The sequence below is a fragment of the Platalea leucorodia genome (assembly GCF_965183815.1).
Source record: "Platalea leucorodia genome assembly, chromosome: 14".
NCBI lineage: Eukaryota > Metazoa > Chordata > Aves > Pelecaniformes > Threskiornithidae > Platalea > Platalea leucorodia.
Window position 1 is genome coordinate 1667475 of NC_138836.1, and position 26315 is coordinate 1693789.

The window sequence follows — 26315 nt, forward strand, 5'->3', positions numbered from 1 at the left end:
GGGGCAACCCCCTGCAAAAGGGCCTTGAGCCAGAAGGGAGCGCGGGAAGAAATTATTCTGGGTTGTGTGAAGGGGAGAAGGCAAAACCAGCCACGGCGATGAATTCAATCTGTTATTTTAAGGCCTTCCCCGCACCGACCTCTCCCCGCCTCCCCAGGCCCGGAGCAGGGCTGCACATACACCCCGGCCATGCGCACACACATGCACACACTGCTTTATTATAGTTTTTTTTTTTTTTTTTTTCTTAGCAAAAAAATAAAAATTTATTGTCCTCTAAAAAAAAAAATCCATCCTGCCCTTGGAAACTCTGACACAGATTGAGTTCTTTCCAGCCCCACATGCAAAGTCACTCTGCCAAGAAAAGAGTCTAAACCAGGTTTCCGACAGCCAAAACACATATTTACAGAGTACGAGAGAACGACAGCTGAAATCACAGTTCTATACATGGAATCAACAACACGTTTTACACACCACCGATCACCATTCTGCCAACTTCTACAAGGACGTGGGGCGCCTCTGCCCGGCGCCCTTCCTCCGGGGGAAGGCGGGGAAGGGCCCGGGCAAGAATCGCCACCAGAAATACTGCAGTGTGTTGTAGTAGTAGTAGTATTTTTAAACGTATACTGTATTTATTTTGTTTTAACATTGGAAGCTACGGAGTGGGAAAGCCCCAGAAATCTCTCCGATGCAGTCACTAGTTTGCAGGAATACTTCACCTTTAAAATACTAGGTTTTACATCAGTAACATCTATTTTGCTGTTGGCCATCACTCCAAGGATTATTGTAATTCTGGAGGAAAACACTGGTAATATTCTTCCTTCTCGGATGGGGGAAAGGAGAAAGAGGGGAGGTTCGGAGGCTGGTGGAACAGCAGCGAATTACCGAGTCCGTTCAGCGTTACGGGCGTCTCTTCGCCGCCTCGGCTGCACAAGCCTTGCGCGTGGCTCAGGTTCAGCTTCAGAGATGTAGGGCAAGTGTAAAACCCCTCGGCAGGGGAGCGGCCGCAGCGACTCCCCTTCGGGGGGCTGCTGAAGGAAAACGTTGGGCTTCCCCCAGCCCCGCCTGGGCCACTGCTGGCACGCAGCTGCGGTTCCTGAGGCCGGAGATGAGCTACGAGTGGTCCTGTTAGCCCAAAGCGATGCCGAAATTCTTCAGCTCCTGGCTATTGCCTACAGCTCTAGCCTTGCTTTTTGGTCTCTATCTACCCAGGATAGCGCTGTCTTAAGCCATCTGCTCCTATATTGGTTTTCCATAATAATGTAAAAGTTTATTGACCTGTAAGATGCTGTGGTTTCACCACACAATTAAGACTCCCTTCCCCCAGCGCTTGGCTCAGAAGCGTCTGACCTGCACAATTCGTCACCGAGGTCAGCACTTCCAAAGCTCCCAAAAATTTGGGGAGGAAAATGTCGTTATCCCATAAGGAGCCCGCGCGAGAGGCAGGACCCGGCTGCGCTGCTCAGCCAGAAGCCCCGCGGGCCAGAGCTGCGGTCTGCAGCGCGACTCGGGCAAAAAAAGCCCCTCAGCTCTGACGGAGCTCCTGCTTCGGAGGGCAGCCTGACAGTACAGGGCGGGGGCTGTACGCGTTAGCACCAGGTTTATTTCAACAAGGCTCTCGTTACACCAGCCAGAAGCTGACCGCAGACTCTTAAGCCTGAAACGCAGTGCCGGGATTGGGGTTCATCCTCCCCGCCTGGGGCAGGAACAACCGGAGCGGGGCAGAAATGCTGCCCTTGCCCCTGCTGTCACCTCACGCAGTTATGAAATTGTCTCAGAAGTAGCCCCCCAAATATTCACAAAATACGCAAAGATGAAGTTCTCTTTTCCATCTGATGCTTAAGAAAATAATTCACATTTCAGATATTCCTTTTTGTTTTTTTCTTAAAAGCAGCAAACAAATTCATAGAAACCTAAATTTAGGAAGTGTTTCTTAAAGAACCAGAGGAAAGCGAGAAACAGTCTATGTGCTTGTGCAAAGAGAGTGCCGAGAGACGCGGGGGCAAGGGACGGGGCTAGTGCTAATTCCTTCAGGCTGTCCTGCCGGGAGTGCAGTCTGGCAAGGGAAAGTTAAATTTTAAGGGCCACAAATGGGTGAAGTTCTGAATTCTTTGGTCCTTCAGTATAAGTTTTAAAACAGAGAAACTGTTTTACTCAAAAGGGAAAAACGTGCTTTCTCTGGCCTAGAATGGTCCTTGTACCCCCCTGCCTGAGCAACGCGCCCCCAGGGGAGCGGGGGGCAAACATCTCCTCCCCTTGGGCCACCAGCCCCGAGGGGAGCTGCCGTCGGCGGCCCAGCTTCAGCCCGAGAGCAGGGACAAAGCCAGCTCCCCTCCGGGACGCGGATGCCGCCACGCAGCCGGGTGCCGCGGGGCTCTGCAAAGGGGCAGCCCCAGAGGGAGGCAGGAGAGCGGAGGCCGCCCCGCTGCGACCCCGCGGTACAAACCCATAGCCAAGCCGGGCCGAGCAGCTCTGGTTCTTATAAATATTAAAAGACCTGATTCGAGAGTTTATTTCCTATGATTTAAGTTAGTTACAAAAACTTTTTAGTAAATTTTTATCTTAATTGGGCTTTTTCCTCCTCCCCCCACTTTTTTCTTTTTTTTTTTTTTTTCCTAAAAAAGAAACGTTCACGTATTTTAATAAAAGGTCTTCCCTTAAGATCAGACCAAGGCAGATGCGCTGCCCCATGGCACAGACATTCAAAGGCTATAACCAAACAACATAGCCACAATAGTCACTCAACAGTGTCTCTCCATAAAAAAAAAAAAATTAAAAAAACTGATGCTAGTTACAATAAAATACACATGGAAAAAAAAGCATTTTTACCAAAAAACCCCAAAACAAGTTAATGGGAAAAACATAAAAAAGAACTACACAGAGCTGCACTTAAGAGATCATCTGGGAATGCATATTAAGCCCTTCCATGTGAAGGAAAGGTGGAATTATGGAAGCAAACCTAATTATGTCTTTGCATTAAATATGAAGCTTTCTGAGAGGCTCCGGTAAAAATTCAGTTTTCCTACAACAGTGGGCTGCTGGAGGTTCCAGTGCTTTTCCAGGTCAGGGAGGGGTAGCACAGGCAGCATCCCTGTGCAAAATAAAAAGGTTTAGTCAACCGAGTGGCCTTTTGGTTGAGATCCCAGCAGGTTACTGCAATCCACCTGATGTAAAAATCCAATGGACGCACCGGTAAAGAAAGTCACAGGAAAGCTCAGCTCCTGGACAGGTCGAAGCTGGTGGCACTTCTCTGTCACCATGGGCATACGTGATCTCTAGCACGAGGGCTTCTCGACCCAGCAGTGCACAAAGCATCCTTGAGGTGCCGACACGGGCAACGCGGACTCTGGACAACAAAAGTGTCCGCAGACTACCTGGAATCGTTTCACGCATCCAGCAGTGACTATGAATCAGGTCCCTGGGGCTAAACCAAAATTAATCTGGTCTGAAGCAGTAAAAAGTCTCTAGACAGCCACCAGACAAAGGGGTGCCTGGCGAGGACTAACCTCTGCATCCATATTTCTTTCCGAAAGGGCTTTAGCTGACACAAGGGCAATACTTCTAAGGCTGCTCACACGTTAGCTGGATCAGCAATCAACACTAGTCACTGAATTTTGGGGCTTGGCTTGCTCTAGGTCCAATACATTTTTTTTTTCCCTCTTTTCTTCTTTTCATACAAATATACAAAGAGTGTAAAAAAAATTTAAAAAGCGAACTTTGCTGATTAAATGACAGACAAAGTTCCTGCACATTCAGAGATCGGCAACGTGAGGCCCACCAGGCAGGCACCCAGCGGAGCTTCCATCAGGGAGGACGGCTTTAACCAAGCTGGGTCAGTGAAAGAGCAGGGAGACCGAAGACATGACCAAGTCATTTCAATCCACCTCGATCCTCCCCGTGATCTCAACTCTTCCTCTGGAAAGCACATGGAAGCCTCTCTTGCCCACTCTAAATCCTTCTGGAAATAGTCAAAAATTTGTTATCACCTAAATAGAAAAGAGGAGAAACACAGACTCTTTGCAAATGGCCCTTTGATCTGTATTAAAAACAGCTCTCAAAGTTCCTCAAGAGTTAGAATTAGTGGGGCACGGGTGAGGGGCAGTTTAGATACGGGACGTAAAATATTAAAAAGTGCTCTGCAACTAATTTTTGTTTTATGTGTGTATGTGTGTGTGTGTGCATATATATACATACACAAACAGGCACATACACACACATATATACATATATATATACATACATATATGTATGTACACATACATATATATGTACGTATGTATAAAGTTAAAAAGATCTATACGATATGATTAGAACAAGTGTCCTTGGAAGGTCACGACTGGAGCGAGTGGGGCCTGTTGGGATGGCAGATGGGGCACTCCCCCTCCTCGGCGCACGTTTCGCACAGCACTGCGTGTTGACACGGTAACACCACCCGGTTCTCCTCCTGACACTTAAGGCATTTCACTGACTGCATCTGAAATACCGCCTGCAAGAGAGAGGGACAGGGCAAAACGTAAGCATCGAAGTCACCAAGCAAAAGGGCTCCCGGCCTGTGCTGCGCAGTCTGGGGAACAGCAAGGAGGCAGCAGGGGAAGGACTCGCAGCTCTCTGCCCATTCATCTTCTGAAGCAAAAGCAAAGCAGCGCAGCATGATGTCTTTTAGGACCTTTAGGATCAACAGAGCAGCTTTGATTGACTTAAACTCTGTACTGTAGGTACAAAGAAGAGGTAGGTATTTTCCTGTGAGCTGGCTAAAACTCACTTTGGCTACATCCACATGGAATTGCTTTGATAGGCTGCCAATTTCTGGCTGTATTAAAGAAAAGGGAAAAAAGCTGCGATCTGTAGGAGCAGAGAGAGCAAGGCCCTGCCCTGCGAATCCCTGGCACTCACCTTATCGACTTTCTCCAGGTTTGCCCGCAGCTGTTTCTGAAGGGTGTAAAGCGAAGAGAGCGAGAGCGTTTCCAGGTCAGAGAAGGAGCGCAGAAACTGAGGGTCCTGGCCTGTGTGGATCCTCTCCAGCTCCTCCTGCAGTTTCTTCACTTGCAGCTCCAAGGCTTCCCTCTGCTCCCGGGCCAGTTCACATTCCATGTTAGCTGTGTTGGCGCGATCATTTGCTTCCTCTGCCTCCTTTTTCCAAGCATCACAAGCCTACAAGTTTCGACAAAGAGGGTAAAAGAAGCAGTCTGAAAACTCGGTCAGCCTCCAAAAGAGAATTCCAGGCAAAAATATCCATTTCCATACACTCCTCACCAGGAGCGTGTTCTGTCCAGTCTGCCCTCTTCCCAAATTCTGACACATCCTTGGAGCTTCGCTTCAAAGCGCTGCTCATTCCAGACACCCCATCTGGTTGGGCTGTGCTTCTACAGATTTGGCTCGCACCATCAAGGGGATGAACTTTGCATACTGGCAAATTGTCACGGCCCTAAGTCAATTGGCAGGTCTGAGAGACTGTCAAGCCCTTCAGTGCATCTGTTATGACACCCGGCCTTGCACTTCCAGCATGGGAACACATCAGGCACAGGGATTCAGTCCCCCTTTCCAAGGGAGAAGAAAGAATAAGAATGCTTAAGAGAATCTGTTTGCAAAACCTACAGCTCTTCACATCACCTCAACATCTGGAAAGCTCCTGTTGAAGGGCTGACACCCTCCTGCTCCTTTACACTCCCTAATCCCTCTTCCCAGGAGTTGCCCAAGTACCTGTTTGGCTTGTTTCCAAGACTCTTCCCACTGCTTTATTGTGCCGTTGGCCTCATCCAGTTCTTGCCGTAGCCGTGCCAGCTCCGCAGCACCTGGACCTGACAGAAATGCAGGTGAGGTACTGGGCGAAAAACTCCCCGAAGCAAAGTGTTCCCATATGCTGCTGTTCATCCCATTTAAACCTGTTTCACAGGGAAATAGAGAGGGTTATGTCACAGGTGCTGGCAATTTCCCCATTTCCTCCCTACCCCTGTGAAATCCAGGATTCAAAAATATGTACATAGGAAAGAGAAGATCATCTTAAGAATTACTTTCAGCCCCAGGACCCAGGAGTCCATCACAGAGGGACTTTATAGGGGAAGTTTCACACCATTAGGCCTCATCTTTAATGACACGGGGAGGACCCAAGAAACTGAGTGGAGGCAACTTTTGAACCAGGCTGTTTTTAGAAGCGTCTATTTTACAGCCGAGCTGCCTACCAGCTTGAATCCCCCTCTCAGACGAGAGCCTCTGAACTGTGTACTACCCTCCCACTCTTCTGTGCAGCACAGCCATCAGCGCTGGTGAACAGATTGGTTCACAGAGCCAACCCAGGTGGTGCTTTCTCTCACATTATACCCTACGCAAACTTCTTGTTTTGCCTCCTCAGCTTGGCGCTTAGAAAAGGAGTCTCACTTCCCAAACAGTGAGACTAAAACGCGCCAATGTCGTTACTGTTTGCATATGCAAGAAACAGCACTAACTGGAAAACCCTGTTTACAAACAAGCGGAGGCGATAGTATACACCTCAGCCTCACCCCCTGCAGAGCTCTAGCGTAAAGCTAGCGATCCGCACCGGAGAAGACTGACTAACCACCTCCCTCTTTTAGCTTGTTCAAAGAATTTCTCTTTTCAGGAATAAATTCAAGGCTTAGGAGACAAAGCAGTAGAAAACCAGTTGTAAACAAAACTGGCTATTTTTCACAGACTCCAAGGTTTGTACTCTTTTAATAACAAAAATATTTTTACTTAAAATAAACATCCATACTTTGCACTCCTGGGAGAACCAGTAGGAGAAGCTCATATTGAGACCGAGTTACTGAGTGATGTGGATTCTTGTGCACGCAGACACGCACCGGTTTGATGCAGGAGTCATTTTGTGCTCGGCACTGGGTGTGGACACTCCTAAGTCCAGTTGCATTTGATAATTCTGATCTTACAGCTGCCAAACTGACTGTGTCTGCAAGCGAGCCCTGGAGCCAAGGGCCTCTCACTGAGGGCTAACCCAGCACCGCTTACTTCCCATTTAGTACCAGCCAAGACACGAACAGTTACCAAAAATACAGCTGAAAAATAGTAACTTGTCTTCACTAAGGGCTGAGGTGCATTAACAAGTCACTTAGCAGAGCAACAAGGGTCCTCGCTGGCTCGAGCCACTTACCACAGATCTATTTGAGCTGCTCTGAAGCACGCTCGGCTGAGAGCAAGAAGTTTTAATGGAACCCCAACTCACATATTGTTATTAAAGCTCCAGTTTTCTTGAAAGGGAACCTAGCACTAAGCAGGATGCTGGCAAGCCACAAATTCTGCCATAATGCTGAGCAAGCTTCTCTCGTCGTTTCTTTTTACTCTCTCCACCTGCTGTTCCCATTTCACATTTGAAGTAGCAAGCCCCTCTGCTCAGGAACGCCTTCTCTGCTCATTTTGCATCTAGCACAGTGGGAACTAGCCCAGGCCTAGGTATTTTTAACTCAGTTGCAATACAAATAAGTAATAACTACGCACATTACACACTAACTTAGGTGCATTCAGCAAGTCACATGGAATAGATACATTCCAGATTCCCAACTGCTAGGTTACTATTTAAATCTCTTATCAAAACCTCAGCAAAAATGGTTTTGTTGGATTACAGGAAATATCTAACTTTTTTCTTAAAAATCAAGTATTTAAATGCATTTGTGAATTTCCTGCATTTCTTTGTTTTGGTTTGTTTTTTTGTTTTTTGTTTTTTTTTTGTGTGTGTAACTACATAGTCAATACAAATATAACTGCTTAACTTGTTTCTTCTGAGATTAAAAGCAGGCTTTATCAGCAAGTTTTCTTTTTCTTACTGAAACTGGGATGAACAGCCAGCCTCAACACTAATTAATAGCAGAGATTCCCTCTGATGTCTCTTTTCTTGTTACAGTAATTGTAAAAGCTGTTAAAGCCAAACAAACAGCAATCACAAGGCACGGAAGCATGGTTTTGGCCTATGCAAACAAGGGATGCAGTTACACAGGTAAGTGCATGCACAAATAGATTACAAAAGCATGCAACCATGTTATTAGGCTAAGCTGAATATTAAAGTGTATCTCAAATTTGAAGAAGCATTTATGTCTAGTATCAATAGAGAGAACTAATATTTACTGTTACTAACAGAAATCAGCAGAGCCGGTGTCACTGCAGCCTTGAGCCCATCAAACAGTTTTATTTCTCAAGGTAACCCTGTGTCTTGATAATAAAATAGATTTGGCCCCTCCGTTCCCAGCTCTGCCTGATACAGCTGAAGCTCCAAAGCAATTTCTCATCCCTTCACAGTCCCTCATACAGGAAACAGATCCTCAAGAGGGGGAAAGGAAAAAAAAAAAAAGCAGCGGAGGGGACAAAGCTGGAACACTGTAGCTGCTTGCAAAATCCACACTGCAAAACTGCTTGGGGAGTGCCGAACAGGAGAAAAAAGTACAATGACCCAAGCCTGCTCTAGAGCTCCCAGAAGCCAATCTGACCTACAAGCAGTCCCAAGGGCAAACTGCAACCCCCGCCTTAACTAAGCAAAGCTGAGTTTTATGTAAAGCCTCAGCACAGCATTGTTGTCAGGAAAAGGCAAAGCTCTTTTCCCTGAAAGGCATCATCAGAGCAAGTCACTTAACCTATCCGTCTCTTTTTCTCCGCCTAGAAACACGGGGAGTAAAGGGAATTGCTCCCTTGTTCATAAGGTATTAGCTGATTTTTGATAAAGCAGCTTCTAGTGCTGTTGCTGTTCTCATGGGAAGAAGAGATACAAATGGCAGCAGTGAAATAATACATTAAAATTAAAGCTAACTTAAAAGAAAATACTTACATGGCACAGACAGGCATGTACATGGGACACACACACTGTGCATTTACCTAATGATCCATGAGAAGCTGACGTCCCCAGGAACGTGTTTTCTGATTGGCTTAAGTGTCCCTGGGGCTGATGGAGGAAATGCGATGAGAGGCTGACCGGTGGAGAAGGAGAGGCAGAGTGAAAGGAGGCAGAGCTTCCAAGGGACCCGGGGATATTTACAGGAGCAGAACTTTGCAGCAAACTCCCACCTGGACAAAGAACACACAGAGAGGATGGCTATGTATGACCGTGAAGTATGGGCCAGAGCACAGCGCAGGAGTTCAGAGCAGAAGGCGTTAGCTTCCCTCTCTCCTTCCTAAGCCCCTCGGGATTCCCTCCGCTCCTCACCACGTTTCATTCCCCTCTCAGCCTTTAAGAAGAGCACTGAAGATGCCGTCCCATGAACCAGGTAGGTTAAGACCCTCCAGAGTTCAGCGGACTACTCTTTCATCGGCCAAAGCAACAAAAGGGTTTTTTTGAGCAGAGTTCAGTCCCTATCAGTCCAGAGAAGATGAATTTGGTATCTGGTGAAATGCTTTGTCATGAAAAATTCATTTCTAAGACATGTGCCTCTGCCTTTAATACTTCCAAACCACCCGGAGTGAGAAGACTGTCATGCTGGGTCAGGTCACAATCTTAACCACTAAAAATCAGCGACTAGCTTTAGTCATTTTAGACCTACTTGAGTGCCTGGATCTATCAGTGATAAAAAAACCCCAAATAAAGCAAAGCCCAACCTCCAAAGACATCACACTTCCCTTACACAAGAGGCCATTCTGTCTGCCGCACACAGCTTGAGGGAGATCTCAGCCCTGCTCCCCACTCTCTCCTGATCTCCCTTCTTAGAAGATCACCAGGTAACAGCCAGACCTGACGTGAACAGAGGGAAAAGCAGCGTGGAGGATCTGAGCCACCGCGACGGGTAGCGGCAGAAGCAGGGCTATCAGCAGACGTGCACGGTGAACTCCCCAGCCAGGCCCTTATCTTTGGCAGGGAAGTGGAAGTGATATTCTTTAGGGTTCCTTCCACAGGTCCCTTCCTACCTCGATACAGCTCCAGGCAGCGTAGTTCCCCTGGAGACCTTCAGACCACCAAAGTTAGCCCTCATTCAAAACCTGTCTTACGCAGCAGGGTAGCCAGAAACTACAACCACTTCCAAAAAGCTTTGAGACATTTCGTTTTTATCCTGGACACTCATTAGAGACGGGTAGAAGAGGCCTTAGCCTACCTCCACGTATTAAAATGAGACAGACATTCCAGGAATCAAATCAGCAGACCGTGATGACACTCTGTGACAGATGGATAGCATTACCAGGTCAGTGAGTTTCCTGTTACTGCTAGGGAGAGTTTTCTGCTTAAGATGCAAATCGTTACACTTTGGCCTGTTTTTAAAGGTATCAGATGCCTTCTGGAGTCTACTTACACACTTAAAAAAAAAAAAAAAAAAATCAAGCAAGTCCCATTCAGTCTCAAGAAACATCCCGAACACCTGGGCCCAACGGCAAGAACTCAGCTCTGCTAGTCAACAAGGGCAAGCTTTCACTTCAAAGATGCTCAGCGGTTGCCAGAGTTTGTTATAATTGCTGTTTTAACCAATGTTATTTTGGGACTGGTTTTAGAGCTTTGCTGGGCTGGCTCCACTGAGGTGACTGGGCAACACTGCTTGGCAGAAGATAAAGAAAGCTCTGTTGCTTTCATGTACCTATCATGATGCCACTCGTGTGGGGCACTGTGCTGCTGTCAAATGTCTTCTCCAGGGCAGCCACTCCGAATTCATTCAGGTCCAGGTCATCCAAGGCAGACTCTGCCAGACACAGAGGTACCAATTATGTTATAAAGGACCAACAACTTCAAGAGATAGGATGGCCCAAAGAGCCTACATGCAGAGGAGCCTTCGCTCTCTATTTGTCAGCCTGCACAGCCCTACTCTCCGCCCTGTGCAACGCTGTTCTTAAACGGTTTGGCAGAAGTGTCATGGGCAGCTTTTCAGTTCAGGTTCTTTTGCCTGATCTGATTTCTTTTTGTCTCAAAGTATTCCCAAATGTTATATGAAAACAAAAATCTGATGAAATAACAGCAGTTCCCATAAGTCTTCCCCAAACTGCTCTTTCAAGTCTGTCCATAATATGCAATAACACTGGCTTATGACATGTCTGGGTCTGGCTTGTGCTTTGTCCCTGCTTTGCTGAAGAGCCACTCAAGTAGATGGGAACACTTGAAAATCATCTCTGAGGTTCAAAGATGGGGTAAAATAAAGAAAGCTTATGAACGCCTGCAAATGTTGTATCTATTTGAACATGCCTCATCACTAATCATGATCAATATAATTCCATCCCACACATGCCCACTCATTTCTATTATTAGTTTTAACAAATTAGTGAGATCACCTCAGAAACGTTAGATTAAAAAAAAACCAAAAAAATACCCAAAAAACCCACAACCAGGTGACCAAAAGCCTGCACCTATCTAAAAGGAGTGATTCTACTCTCTGGACTCTCCTGTTCTCCTTTTTCTTACAGCCGCTGTCCCACACTCTACGAAGGGCCAGTCCTTCCAATCTGCCTGGTGGTAGCCCTTGCTATAAAATTGTCATTTAGAAGGTACGGGGTTGTAACTGTGGAAAATGCCCCTCTGATTTCCTGCCTACTCCAAGACCTCTTTGTCACTTTGACAAACCTAGAACTAAGGCCCTTTACACCATCTGACATTCTGAATTAAGTGGCCCAGAGGCCTTCTGTTGGTCCCGTGGGTGAATTTCATCTGTAATGACCTGCAGAAAACATCAGATGTGTCACAGTCACAGAAAAAGCTTACAGCCTCAGGAATCTGCCAACACTGACAGAGATGAAAACCTGGAGTTCACTGGAACACCCATGGCTATTCCAAGTCTCATACCTGGTGATCCACGGCTGAGGAAGCCCTATTAGCATAAGTAAAAAAGGTGAAGTTACCTATGACAGACTCAACGGTGTCACTGGTTGGGTAGAAAGGAAGGGCATTGGCATTCATGCCTGGTATGCTGCTGGTGCCGGCAGGGCTTGGTGGTGTCGCAGCCAGACTGGAGGTGATGCTAGAGGAGATGCTGGATGTCAGCGGGCTCCCCACTGGGAGAATACCCAGTATGTCCTGAAACGAGAGTTTTAAAAGGGAAAGAGGTAGGAAATAAAACATCTTTATAGAAGCATCCCCTCAGAAACATGCAGGAATGAGCCAAAGAGCAGCAGCGAACCTGTTCCTGCCTGCTTCCAACCTGACAGATGGCTGGTGCTACTACTGGGCTGGGGGAGAGATTAACAGCTTTTCTTTAATTTCTGCCGACTGTTCTCCACTCTCCCCCTCGCCCCCGTGTTACAAACACCCTTCAGGCTGCCCCAGAATTAACTCCTGTGACCCACAGGTTGCATGCAATCATAGGGATGGGTCGCACACTCACTCACTCAGACCTAGTTCAGCACACTACTTAAAGCCTGGTACTAAATTCTCTTTGCCGAATCCTTGAACTTAGATGACTCCAGAGATCCATTCCAGCTCCATTTTCTGTAATTTGGAGACTCTCTCCAGCACGGTCCAGGCCTATGAATCTATCCTGAATTCACGCAGGTCTAGCCATTCACAACTAACCCCTCGGGCAAATCATCCCATCTTCATAAAAGTAATCCCTCAAGCTGAGCATCCCTAGTGGTGGCTGGACTGCCTGCGACTCCCTGCAGAGCTGTCCGGACCCACAGAGATTTCTCGTGTCCCTGTCTACGGTGGTGCGAGCACTGAGCCAGGCTGAGAGCCCTGCTAGCAGTACCGTACCTGTTTGGGCTGTAACAAAGGTTGCTCCTGGCTCCTGTGCTCCAGTGAGTGGGACTTCATTTTTGCTTGCTGCAGTAAAGAAAGAGAACAAAAGATAAGCAGAGGGATTAGCAGCAAAATTAAAAATGGCTGACTGCTGGCTTTGGAGAGGCCATGAGAAACACAGTCCCCTCCTCTCTTACAGCCTGCTCTGGGCACTAGAGAATTCAGAGAGTGGGAAAGCACAGCCAACTGAAAACGCTCCAAGTAATTTGCTTTCTGTATAACAAGACATCACCCCTAGAGTTATGCAAAGACTCGTCACAATTACACCTGCCTTCAATGCGGCTATAAGTCCTCTGCTAGCACAAAGGCCATCTTAAGAACCAAGACCAAAAATGAATTATTTTGTCTTGCTATAACTCACTCATCAGTCCTACCAGTATCTAAAAAAAGGTCCAGAAATGGTGGGAGGCACACTATATTTTTAAATTATGTAAACATATTGCAGCTTTGGGAAAATAAACTATGTAGATTATGTTTTCCCTCCAACTTTTGCAGCTCCCAGCTAGGATTGCGAAGTAAAATAAAGTGATAACTAACCAATTTTAAAAGCAACATCATCAAAACTAATTTTAAAAAAAATCCTTCCCCCATCCATTAACATAGAGAGCTCAAAGCTATAAAACATAAGTGAGGTCAAGGCTGTCTGGAATTGCAAAACTGCATGAATGCCAACAAACATTTAGAATTCCATTATCCAGCCTAAAAATTCAGCTTAAGGCCCTGCCAGCACTATATCCTTAGCGGATATCAACCCTCTTGCCTCACATCAGTCAATTCTGAGCTACAATAACCAGAGCTGGGAAGCAAGCGGCCTCGCGAGCTTGTCCGTGTGCAACGGTCTGTTCTGCAGGCCTTGCTCTGCTCCTCCCGTGCTGCTACACGCGTAAGGCACGGGGAGATCGATCACACCCTCCGGGCACAGAGAGGGAGCAAAAAAGTGCCGAGAGCCAGGGCCGCTTGTTTACTTGCTCTCCAACCCCCCCCAGTCCGAACCAGAGACATATTGCAGGCATAAAGTCTGCTCAATCGTTTTTATTGCAAATGCAGGCAGTCACCGCCTCTGCAGGGGAGATTCAGGCATGATGTAAAACAGCAGCGCGTGAGACGCCACGCTGACCTGAAGTGATACGCCTTGACTTTTTGGCTTAAACAGTCTTACAAAAAAGATAAATGATTGCTGGAGAGGGATGACATAACCAGACAGGCGAAAGAGCAGCGGAAGAATTCATCCGTTGGTTTTACTTAATTAAATCATTTTCCCTGCTCAACCGTATGCCTACGGGCAGATGGGGAGGTCAGAGCCTGGCAAACAGGCAGTTGAGATACGGACACAAGGATCCTCCTGCGGTGGGTACCATTCTCTCACGCTTCCCTGAACAAGATGCAGTGCGTTTACATACAGCAAAACTACCACCGGACCGATCACGGGCTTGTTTTCCTTTGTGTGCAGCAGACGCGTTACGTTAGCGCATCTGTGTGTGTCTGATAACACGCCTGCTAGATTATCCAACACATCCCTCCCCTGTTTGACACTCATCTGAACCCACGATGTGCTATCAACAGATGTCAGAAGCTGGAGTGAAGCACATACGCAGCCGTGCCCCCCGCACCGAGAGGCTGCCTGCCAACGTAGCGAGCTGGCTCCAGTGCAGTTAAGTCTTATCGGAAGGGTTTTTCTTCTTTAAGGAGGAGAAAAAGTGAACTCATTTCTCATCTAGTCTCAATTTCCACTGCCTTGAATTCACGTAACACCAGTGAAAAATGGAGCAAACTGATTGTCACCACTAAGCCAGCGTCCTTTAGCTCTGAATAACACTAAAAACATTGAGACAGAAATTCAAAGGGCAGGCTGAAGTTCTCCAGCTCGCTCTCTTGCAGTCAGGAAAGAAACCAGGGAACATAAATTATGGGTGCAAGTGAATGTTTTCTGACCAGCACGGAACAAACCTACTGTGCTGTGTGTCAGGGCTTGGGAACGCCTCCTGCTCGTGGCACTCGAGTCCTTCCAGTGCAGCCAGAATTTTTCCAGCTTGCTAAATCTTTTGGGACTCAGGAAAAGTATTTTTAGCTTTAACTGCTGGCTCAGCCTTACCACAAACTATGTGGAACCTATTAACACAGAAGGTGCATTTTTCATTCTAATAGGATAGAAACTATTTGTACCGATTCTACAGAGGAAAAATGACAAGGCTATTGCAGAGCTGAGCCAGAGCGTCTCTTAAGTTTTCAAATATGAGTGAACAAAGTTAAATGCCTAATTCTAGGTCTAATTTACAGGGTATACGAAAATCTCTGGTGACCACTGCAGCCAAAGGGAATTACAGAGGATTTAAAGAAGTAAGTAATTATAGCTTAAAAGAAAATTAAATCAGGACACTTACGAGACACCTAATTTTGTCTGCAGAAGCCTAGCATAAGGCAACTGTGATTACTTCCATCTATATCTTAATAGCTATTTATTCCAGTCATTTAATACAGGTTTTTGCTTAATTAAAGCCACATGAGTCAGAAGCTACCTGAATACAGTATCTTTGTAGCACAGCCCGGACTTCAGACATAAGTGCTCATCATCTGGCCCTCCTTTTAAAAGTCCTATTCACACTCCATCCCCTTTCTCCTTGGCTTAGGCTTGCTGCTCATTTTCTCCAAGGCAGGGCCTCCCTGGCAGCCTGCCTCTGCTGGCAGGGAACAGGGGTTCTCTCAGTCCTTCGGCTTTGGGTTCACTCCTCCTTTGCACCAGAGGCAACAGAGAACGAGCCCATGTTTTTTCTTTTGTTTCTAAACAACTGCTACAAGCTGCTGCGCCCGCAAGAAGTGCCAGGATCACAGCATGGTCTGCTCTTTACCCCCAAAGACGTGTTGCATCAATTGGAAATTTCCTAAGCCACATCCACATTGAGCAAGACAATGAAAGCATTTATAAGAAAGCGTACGTGCATATATAGCTTAATCTGCATTTGTCACTAAATCATTTTAATTAGACTAAACAGTGTTCAAGACTGGTCCTACTGCAAAGTTTGGTCATATTTTCCCAAGGCTGTAAAAATAAATAAAACAAAACCCACAGAGTCTGCTTCTAAATCCAACACCTTTATGCAAGATCTTGTCTGGACGGGATATTTCCACTGTTTTCTCACAGCAGTGCAATACTAACGCAACAGTATAAGCTTATTAAGGCTAGCTTCTTTAATATCACAGGCAAAAGTTTAAACATAGCCAGGCTGAAAGCAGCATTTCTTGTCATCTCTGTTTTCAAGCAACATAGACCAAGTTTAAAAAAAAAAATATAAAAAAAGAACTTGCAGTAAATATTTTTGCAGGTACCTCTTCACAAAAACAGCTATTCCTTCCCCTAAATCGAGACATTATTCTATTACATCTACAAACCCAGTGAGGGATAAAAACCGAGACCCAAGCTCTGGGTTGGACTCGGCTGACTTGGAAGGGATGGTGCAGAGAAACCATCAACTGTAACACCGAGAAAGGAAATTCACAATAAGAAGCTGACTGGAAAAGCTCACGTGTGGCAGAAGAGATGGAAGAGACTGTTCTAGGCTTAGGGAGCAGCCTGAATAAGGCATGAGAGCGAGACAGAGAAGATTGAGGAAGGAGCAAGGCAAGACTGGGATATCCAAAAGGCGTAAGAGGGAACGTCACTGGAGATGTGGGTTGATTAAGATTGCAGAGGGTTCTTCAAATGAGAATGAGGAATTCAAATTTACTACAGAAGCCACAGGAGAGAGTCAAGGAGCAGAATGATACAGCCAGAGACAACCAACATGACATTTTTAATACATCAGAGAAACGAATGGTGAAAACAGAAGACAAACCAAGTCACGGAGATCAAGGTAAGAGTTTGGAGTGAGAACAGAGGAGGAAGGATGAGTTTCCATGAGACAATACAGCGAAAGAAACAGCAACTCTTGGCAAGGACCTAAATATAGAAAAAGAAAGAGCAAGAAGTGATATGTGGGAAGCTCCCCGGGGTCAACACAGGACAGAAGTTCTGAGGGATTAGGAAAACAAGCAGCAGCTCGACTTTGACAAACTGAGTGTGCGATGGCAGCTAGGCAGACAAGAACAGATGTAAGATGGGAGAGACTGGAAGGGAGGCTGAAAGCAACAGCAGGGATCTGAGAACTGCTAATGAGGACAGTGCTTTCTCATTCTTGGTCCTTGAAAAATAAAAATACATTCAAGCTAGACTGGGCAATTTCTCATTGCTCCTCATCCCCCCAACTCTTCCAGCCAATATTCCCTACTAACCTGGCATTTGAAACTCTTCAAATACTCGGCCCCCACCTGATCTTCTCGCTCAAACCCCGGTGCTTTCTTGTAGCTGCCGGCTGCTGTTACAGAGTCTGGAGGAAAACCAATGGTCTCCAAGCTGTGTGGCTTTCCAATGGCGCCAGGAGGAGACCCACATATATTAGATGGGCTTCCGAGACTGCTGTTCCTACAAAGAATCTAATAGAAGGAACAAGTGTCAGGAAAGTACAGCCAGCCAGCAGCAGCGACTCGAAGAGGAGAGGCATCCCACGGAAGAGCTCATTCACTTCACTGTGCATCAATTGTACTGACAGTCAACACAAGCATACAAGCTTCCAGTAAACAGTAATTAAAAACCAGGAAAAAGCTCCAGTCGATACTGGATTTATTAAAGTCCCACAATTACGGTTTTACTGCCATTACTTTGTACTGGAGGGCAGTCTTATAAAAACCAACCTACAGCTCTAGCGACATTTATTCTTTTTCAGGTCTCAGATGTGACTGATCAAGTTTCCAAACCTGACCAAAACTCTCTTGGCTTTCCTTAGGCTACAGCGGATCCTGTCTGCACTCTGAGTAGCAGCGTGAAACCTGGAAAGGTGCTACGGCAGTCAGAACAACCAAGCGTATCTGAGCTACGTGTAATACTGTATCTCTCGCTTTCCAGTTGGAAATCTGAAAGTTTTAATGCAGGCACAAGCAAAGTATCAACAGCTGCATTAAAAAACCCAAGGTTTTCCAACAGTTCCATTCTTTGGACTAATACCAGGGATCACGACCACATGCAACAAGGCCACTTTTGCACTGTAGATGAAGCCGCAGACAGCAGCAAAGGAGATTAAGATGAGTTTTAGAGAAAGCGCCTACCTGGATCAATGCAGATATCCCATTTCTCTGGGACAAGAAATTATCTGCCTGCCCTGGCAAGCGTGCCTGTGCTTTAGACAAAATTTAGACAGCTACTGCTACCGCAGATTCAAATGTGGCACAGTTTGGGCTGGCATTAGAAAGAAGGAGCATCCTACAGTGTTTTGATTTTATTTTTATACAGACATTCTGCTGTCCACGCTTCCCTACAGTTGCAAAGTTACTACTCACTGTGGTGGAGGTGGGGCTAGTTGGCAGAGTTCCTGATTTATTCCACACCTACAGTACAAATACAAAACAGAACAGGCCACGTGAGGCTGGCTGCTAGAGGGACCTTTTTCTCTGATTAATTCATCATGTAAAATGATCACCAGCAAAGCCATATTTGTTTGCAAGCGACATGCAGATGCCCTGTGGAGTGATGAAGTCACACAAAGACATGTGTTGCCGTTTGGCATATATCCAAGGATTAGGAAAGACTGTTTAAAAGACTAAGAGCTTCAGATAGAAAAGACCTAAATGGTCTATTAAGTGGACGGTATCTTCAATTTCACTGCAGTTTTTGGAGAATTTAGATGATACATTCATAAGACGAAAGGGTTTTGTTTTTTACTGCTTTCCACAGTGTTATTTAGCGAGAGAAAATATTATGTCCGGACTTTTTCAAGATCTGTTTGGAATTCTAGCTGCAATCAAATTCAAGAGAACTATGAACTGTTAGGTTGGCTTTGGCACTAATAAAATCAAACTATCAGCTTCTCTTTTCAAAGAGGGGGAATAAGATAAAACAGAGGTCCTAAATGAGTTCACGTCATTCTGACCAGTTTCAAATGAGTTAAACTCATGTCATTTTACCTTCTCAAAACCTCGACCAACCATTTGAAAAGGTTACACGCCTTATCAACAGTAGTGCAAACAGGAAAGACTTCACGACCAAAAAAAAAATCTCAGCAAAAACGAAGTGGTCTAGCATTCCATGGGCTTCTTATCTGTCTGCGTGTATCTGTTTGGCGTTTAAAGGCCTCCCTTCTTGTATGTACAACTAAAATAAAGTACTACCAACAATCTGGGGCATTGCTTAAACATATTCCAGAGTTTAGCCATCTCCAGAAGTAGGAGAGGGAGGGAATCAAGGATATCCTATAATGCAACACACAAATATGCACAGGCTAAGCCTCTGAGATTACATATGTAAACAAACTTGATTGTAGTTATGTACTTTAGACGTTATCGGCTCACAGCCTTTAATTAGAGTACTTGGAAACTAAGCCCAATATGTACCTCCAGACAGGAAGGAGTTGGACTTCATGTGCGGATGTATTCCACTTTCCTGAAAGTACATCAACAAACTCTGCATAGAAAGGAAGGCTTAGAAATTTTATAGGTGAGAGGACAATGCTAAAGCCACTGAATTGTATGTTCCAAACAAACAGATCCCTCTAAAAAGCATGGAGCTGAGATCTAAAAGAAAAGTGCCATATCCTTTGGGCTTTTGGATACTTAAGATTTCTTTTCTTGGGAGAAAGAAGCACAGTGGCTCAGAGAAACTCAGATTTACACAATATGGACAAGGCTTCCCCACACTGCTACATACATTGCTAAGGTCTGGGGCATGTGGACTGGAGGGGCTGACCGGAACAGAATCACCAGCTGCCGATGGCATGTACATCACAGGGCCCGTCTGTGTCGGGCTAGACACAGCCGAGGATTGCTGTAAATCTTCATTGAGCGCAGGCTCTGGAAGAAATAAAAGCACATGGAACGTTACTCAAAGCTGTACAATTGCAACGGAGCACAAGACGTTTAGGAACAAGAATACCTAGATATTCCCGAGAGAAAAAATATTCCACAAGCACCTACTGATAAGTGTAGAAGCAAGGAGAAACCTTATCTGGCAAATGGCTACTACTTATCTAATATTCCTTACAGTATTACTGTCATCACTTGTACACTGTGCTGCTCTTTAGTCCATTAACGCTGCTCAAAATTATCTTCCCTGCATGAATTGTGTGTTATTCTTTCAGCTGTCTTGAACTAGAGCGGAGCTTCCTTCATTGCTAGGCACAAAGTGGATGGGTACATTATAATTAGCTGAGGGAGATAAGTTTCCATCTGTGCTCAGTACAAACCATTACCAAAAAAAGGAACGTGCATAGAAAGGCATACACAAAAAGGAAGTGTCATTGGCTTGGAAGGTAAAGCAGAGATGCTGTAGACTACTTGTATTTACATCTAACGCAACTCAGCATCGTTACTGACACATCTTTTTACTTACACCATGCCTGTATCGCAGTATCTTCAAAGTACTGCTTTCAACACATTTCTTGCTAACAATCAGCAAAACTCATGTCAAGAGCAGATATAATAAATGGACTCCTGTTTTTTTTTAATTGAATTAGACCCCTGGTGTTCGCCTTGCTAAGAAAGGACTAAAAGATACAATTCCATAAGACAGCACAAGAAATAACCAGGTTGGAATGACCTAAGTGCCACAGAATATTACTCTGGCTTTAAAGTAGTACAGTATCAAGTGCAGTAATCTTGTTAGGAATAGGGCATCTCCTAAACAAAAATACTATGTTATACACAAGGGAGTTTGCTAAACACTGTTTCTTTATCAAGACTTCATTCTCTCTTGAGCTTGCTGGATCATACTGTGTAGTTGCACTACTGTGTTTTGGGCCGTTATAGCCCACAGCTCCAGCTATAATTACTGCTTGTCGACAAGGCTTCCTATAAAAGGAACTGCATAACCTGTAGGGAATTTACTCTCACCATTCCCTGACAAAGGCAGCAATTACTAATTCCACCATTTACAAAGGATAATCAAATAACAAAGAGGTTTGCTCCGGGCCGTGTAGTGAGTCAGTATCAGAGCCAATCTATTGACTTCTGCGTAACCTGCTCTAATTGCTGCAAATTCAACAGTGAGACTGGAGCGCAGGAACTGAGGAGGAGCCAGAGGCCCAGGAGGTAACCGTTTATGAATATCGGTACCCACCTGAATACAGAACGCCCACAACCAAAAGAGCGTCTCTAGTTTACAGATGATGAAAATGAGGATTGAAATAATGCCCTATAAATCAGGGAGCTAGCGAGAAAAGAGGATTTGAGGGAAAGCGGACAAAAAGCTGCCTATTTTTCTTCTCCACCCTGACTTAAAGATTTAAACTCTACGCAAAACTTCATAAATAGTAAAACAGTATTTGATTTCTAAAACGGATCAATACATTATCTATAATTAGCAATTTTATCCTCAGCTTTTTAAAATACAAGACTAACTTCGCTAGGTACCGTTCATCCACGTACAGAAGAGAAGCAGCTCGCTCTGTTCCAGTCCTCCCAAACTGACGTACAGAGAACTGAGCAAGCGCGAGGGAACAGAGGGAGATGCTTCACGAGACAGCGCGGCGAGAGCTGCGGGCTGAGTCCTACAGACCACCTACTGCCTCCAGCTCTGCCAACACCTCCCGCCCTAGCACGGTTTCATAGGAATTATCAAAGTTAATACTTGGTTTTTGAAAATCCTTCACAGAAGCTCTAGTTTAGTGGCCCTATATTTTAAACTATCTATTTTGGCCAGAAACTCTCCATAGCTCAAATATCCATGAAAGACGAGAGAAGCAGCCCACGTACGTTCTACATGTGCAAAGGCACAGAAGGGTCCTCGGGGACAGCTGCCAGACTGCTGCATATCATTGCATTTGGTGGATTTGTAGATCTAAGGATGGGAAAAAAACAAAAAAAAAAAAAAACCAGACATGAACAGGAAAAAACAGCGACCAGCAGCCCAGGTACAAAAGTACTATGAAGAGACTCAACAGCAAGATAGGAACACAGATAAAAAGCGCAAAGGCCAGCAGAGTTCAGGGTGACCGTTTCAGTGCTTTGCTTCAAAGAAAGGAAAACCCGCTATAGTTACAGAAACACCGAAATATGCCCATCGCAGCTAAGCTCACCCAAAGATCAACCCATCACACGTCAGCTCGCCCAAGGGTCACCGTTTGCCATAAAGTCCCTCAGTCTCACTGGAAGCTCCACGGATATTACAAATGGTAAAAGGTAGGAAACAGTTGACAGATGACAGCACAGAAAGTTACAGCCACGTGTTTGCAAGGAAAATAACAAACCGTTGACAATGATTGTAGGAAATGGATTATTCCCCTTCCCCCCAGTTTGACAGGCGGTGACAATGGTTACTTTGCCGATACAGGCCCAACAAAGCTTTTCAACACTGTAACATGAAGCAGACTAGGACAAGGTCTTAATTACACTTTCTGTAAGGATACTGGAACGCTCTGGGCATGCTCACAACAAGAGCCTGGTGGTTTTTATCACCAGTTCATGGGTATCTATGGTTTAGTGCGATCATCATCAACCAAGAATTTTTTCGCAGGGAAACAGACGCTGTATGCTCATCTGCAGACCCACATCATGCTTTCAAAAGGACCCCCCTACATGAGACTGCTCTTACACTTGAGTGTTCCCCTACTTTTCTTACCTCCTCCCGCATGGTCTACCTAATGAAAAGGCACCCCTGTCAAGCAGCTGAATTTCAGCTTACTTCCAACAGGCAGTTTCTCTGTCCCAGGACCACACTGCAAGCAGCCCACACGCTCTCCCAGCTGGCACACTGATTTCCTTCAGGAGCCTGGAATGCTTTTGCTTTTCTAGTCAGCTACCAAACGGAGCAAGCAGGTTACTGTACCTCTGGATGGAACTGCTGTTCTGTGCGAGTGTGGCAGTATTGGCATGAGTCTCCGTTTTCACACTTACTGGGATCTCCCCACTCGTCCCCATGTTTCACACTGGGACATGGTGAAGATCTGTGCAAATAAGGTAGCAGGAGAATGCATCAGACCCACAAACGCGCTTTCAGCTTTGCTTCCTCAACCGGGAGGCAGGTTCAGCTGCCCACCCTCAGCTGTACAATCTGTTTTGGCTGCCTGCTGCTTCCCCAGCCCCCACCTTGCTGCTACTGCATCTTCTTCCCCCTCTTCCAGTTTCCCAGTGAAGGAAACGTGGCTTAGCTCTCCATCTGAAACCGAATGCGACCTGAACCAACGTAACTTAACAATATTAGCAGCTGATGTGATTAGTGCCAGAGATGCTGGGTCTGGTTTCTGTTTTGGACCTGTACATTCATAGAAAGCTAATAAGTTAATTGGCTAATCCTAAAACACATAATGCCCTTACAGTGGTATGTTTCCAGGGTTATAGTATGGCCATGTGGAAAAGAGGCTGAGTCAGGTCACTGGGGAAAAGGCAAGGCCATTTTCCTGCTCCCAGCCAGGAACAGTTCTTCTTCCCAGTTCTGAATTTTTGCCGTGACCTACTTCCCCTGCTCTTTATGCTCTTAACCGTTCCCTCAAAAAACAGCAGAGGGAAGCAGATAGCAGCAGCAGATGCCTGCCCGAAAGAGGCAGCCACATCAGCTGGGGGTGGGGAAAGCAACACAGAAGTGAGCGGAGATCAGGAGGGGAGCAGCTTTCACCTCTTCCCTTCCCAAAGGGCCTGGGCGGAGGCAGACAGCACAGAGCTGCTGCCTGAAGACTGGCTTAGTGGTTCTGTTTCTTCTGAAGGTGTTGGGATTAATGTTCCTTTGACTTTTGTTTATTTAGTTTTTTTAAATACAGGATTTCAGTGCCGATTCAAAAATTTCTGTGAATGTTGGGGGTGGGGAAGGAAGTGAGAACATCCATGGTATTTTCTCTCCTGGCTTTCTTGTCTGGTCTTATGTTTTTCAAAAAGGAACTAAGGAAAAGCCCCACTGAGACCACAACAAAAGCTCTGTTGTGTTGGAGGAAATGAGGGACTATAACTTGGATGAAACCGTTGAGGGAGACGCGGCGTGCTGAAAATCCAGCGACAGCTGAGTGACGAGAACACCCCGGTGCCTCAAAAGCAGAGTCTTCAGCAGCGGGTTAGGAATGCACGCCCAGCTACGGCACTGCCCACGCCGCGCCCCGCGATCCCCGTCACCGCGCACACACAACAAGCCGCCTGAGGATTCCGAATCCTTTACCATGAAAACACTGCTGCGTGTGTTTGTTTCTAGATGGGAACTTAAAACTTTCTTTTGTTTTCTTTTTCCTGCACTGCTTTCTAAAGCAGGAGTTTACACGGTAAGGGGAGGCCAGACACAGGTTCTGTTTGCCATAAAACCAGAGTTGTAACATGATTTAGCAACAGTCATTTATTAGAGATACTGGTTCCTATATACAACAAAACTCCTTGTTTAGCTTGTTATCCTGTCTCCTAGGCAGAAATAACAGTCCATCACATCTGTCTGTACAGGCCTCGGAGACACACTAAAAAAAAAAAAAATTATCTAGTGGACAAAATCCTAGATCCTTCATTACAGACTTCCACTACACCTCACCACTCAGCTGGGAAATAGAACATCCAGGACCACGGTACCTGTATTTGTGTTTCCTTGGGCTTCTTCTTCTGTCTTTGCTATTGTGGTAGTAGGGACAGGCATAACCCTGGCGACAGAGACGGGGGGGTTTCTTACACTGCTCTGTCTTGTAATTTCCCAACACATACGTTGTATCTGCAAAAGAAGCAACCAGTTAGCAGATGACGACCATGATCTGTATTTACTATACAAAAGTTTTCGACAGGAGCGGGCACTCCACAAACACCAGACTTTCCCAGCGCCACAGACCCAAGTGACACTCACCTTGCCACCTTGGCTCCTCACTGAGTATTTTCTCTATCATAGCATGGCTAGCAGCAACTGCCGACTGACCCTCTATGCCACCTTCTGATGTAGTCTGACCATTCTGCAAAGCCTCCATCGCCTGAAGCTCCCTTTGTGGACAGAGTTAAATGAATATACAGACTGAGCAGATGAAGAGACAGGTATAAAAACTGACATATTGGAGCATGGCAACAATTCCTAAGTGGGTGCATTTCATTCATGTGTTTTTTGTCAGAACATCTTTAGTCGAACAGTAACTGCAATTCATGTTCTTCATTCCCTGGGAATTCCAGATGCATTATTTGGACCCCACCATCAGACTCTGAACCACAGCACAACTAGTTTCAAGTGTGCTCCCTTTCCCCATTTTGAGTATCCGCCCCGGAGATTTTGTAGAGTCGCCTTATTAGGAAGGGTCTATCATCATCACTCCAACACTAAACATTTCACGCTGAAGCAGCACTGTCCTTCAATCGTCTGACTTTTCGTTTGGGTACAGAAATTACCCTTTTCATCCAGAGCCCCAGCCTCTACTAACCTGATGTCATACACCGGAGAGCGCAGGTCATGGGGCCCATGAGCGAATGCGCAGTGGACTCCGTTCTTTGTGCAGTTTCCCTTGGAGTCTGTCTCATGAATGCAGATTCCAGTTTTGTAGTAGCGCAAGTGATACCTCCTCTCTGTGTCTCCAGTAGTTCTATGCAAGAAGGGACACCTGAGGTGCAGGAGGAGGGGAAGAACAGCCAAAGTTTAGTCACACGGGTGATGGACTCGACACTACCAGAAGACATATTGCCGACACAGGATGCTGTAGTTGACAACACCTTTGCTAACTCTGCCTCTTCTCTTACGCTGTGCCCTCCAAAGCTACACAGAACCCCTAAATGCGTCACTACACAATATGTAATAGTTTCCCTCCCAGAAAGACAACTGGATTATTAAGCCAGCAGCAGCTTATTATTCTAGCCTAGTGACTGCCACGGTTCTGGAAAAGAGCAAGGACACTGCCAAGGCGTCCTGATATACTAGCCGTGATGGAAGGGACGGCACACGGCACACGCCATTTCCTCAGCAGCCCATCAGACTTCGTGCTGTTACTGTTTCCTGCTGATGTGCTCCTACAGGGCCGCGACAGTCTATCTACAGCCAGATGCATCCTTTATGCAGAGCACGGGACAAGAAAGCAGAATTGCAATACTACCGTTTTAACTGATCCTTTCTTTCCCCTCTTAGGCAGAAAAAGAACAATTACACAAAGAAATTAAAAAAAAAAAATGAACAAGATGGAATAGGTAAAGTTTAGATACTGCAGCATCAAGCTAAAAATACAAATCAGCAAAGAGTTCTGAGACGGCAACAGTTTTCATTCACCAAGTTTGATCCAGATATGAACGAGTGATCTAGAAGCCAAAGCCCCCAAATATCCTATTTTCAGTCCCCTCTGGTTCTCTTCTGACAAGGAAGAAAGTATTGAAACTGAGGCCTCAGGCTGGGGGATTATTCCATTCTGCTGGAGTCACAAGATCTTTACTTATTCAGGTAAAAAAAATATTGTTTTCCCGATAAATAGCATTTTTCTGTGTGTTTATACTGGCACCATGAAAGGGAACTGAAATTCCATCCTTCTATAGCATCTCTATATAAAACACTCCCTATATTTGACCACAGTTTGGCTACAGTATTTATTCTTCCATATCTGTCACGTGGCTAAAGTTATATTACTGGGTTAACCCTTTAATTGCTGGAGTCTGCCACACGCACAGCAGAAACACTTGCACCTCTGCTCCAGTTAAACTTAGCGCAGTCACAGGGAGAGAAGAC

General features: G+C 45.6%; 1 protein-coding gene across 8 annotated transcripts in view; it reads right to left on the reverse strand.

The window, feature by feature from the left end:
- Positions 1-276: 276 nt before the first annotated feature.
- Positions 277-26315, reverse strand: part of UNK (unk zinc finger) — a 45467-nt gene continuing 19428 nt past the window's right edge. The window contains exons 3-18 of one of the 8 annotated variants that reach the window (XR_014229728.1): positions 25033-25209; positions 24474-24604; positions 24209-24344; positions 22497-22614; positions 21425-21509; positions 19383-19525; positions 18020-18067; positions 16919-17119; positions 12608-12676; positions 11758-11932; positions 10509-10610; positions 8827-9015; positions 5698-5879; positions 4891-5148; positions 3188-4483; positions 277-3088 (exon numbers count right to left, since the gene is read on the reverse strand). Coding sequence is in view for 5 of the 8 variants with exons in the window: in XM_082326800.1 (XP_082182926.1) it covers positions 4328-4483; positions 4891-5148; positions 5698-5879; positions 8827-9015; positions 10509-10610; positions 11758-11932; positions 12608-12676; positions 16919-17119; positions 18020-18067; positions 19383-19525; positions 21425-21509; positions 22497-22614; positions 24209-24344; positions 24474-24604; positions 25033-25209 (2170 nt within the window). In the remaining 3 variants the exon portion in view is untranslated. Of the gene's footprint in view, positions 4484-4890; positions 5184-5250; positions 5535-5697; positions 5880-8826; positions 9016-10508; positions 10611-11757; positions 11933-12607; positions 12677-16918; positions 17120-18019; positions 18068-19382; positions 19526-21424; positions 21510-22496; positions 22615-24208; positions 24345-24473; positions 24605-25032; positions 25210-26315 lie in introns of those variants that run through there. The other 7 variants (XM_082326802.1, XM_082326800.1, XR_014229729.1 and 4 more) reach the window with 7 other exon arrangements.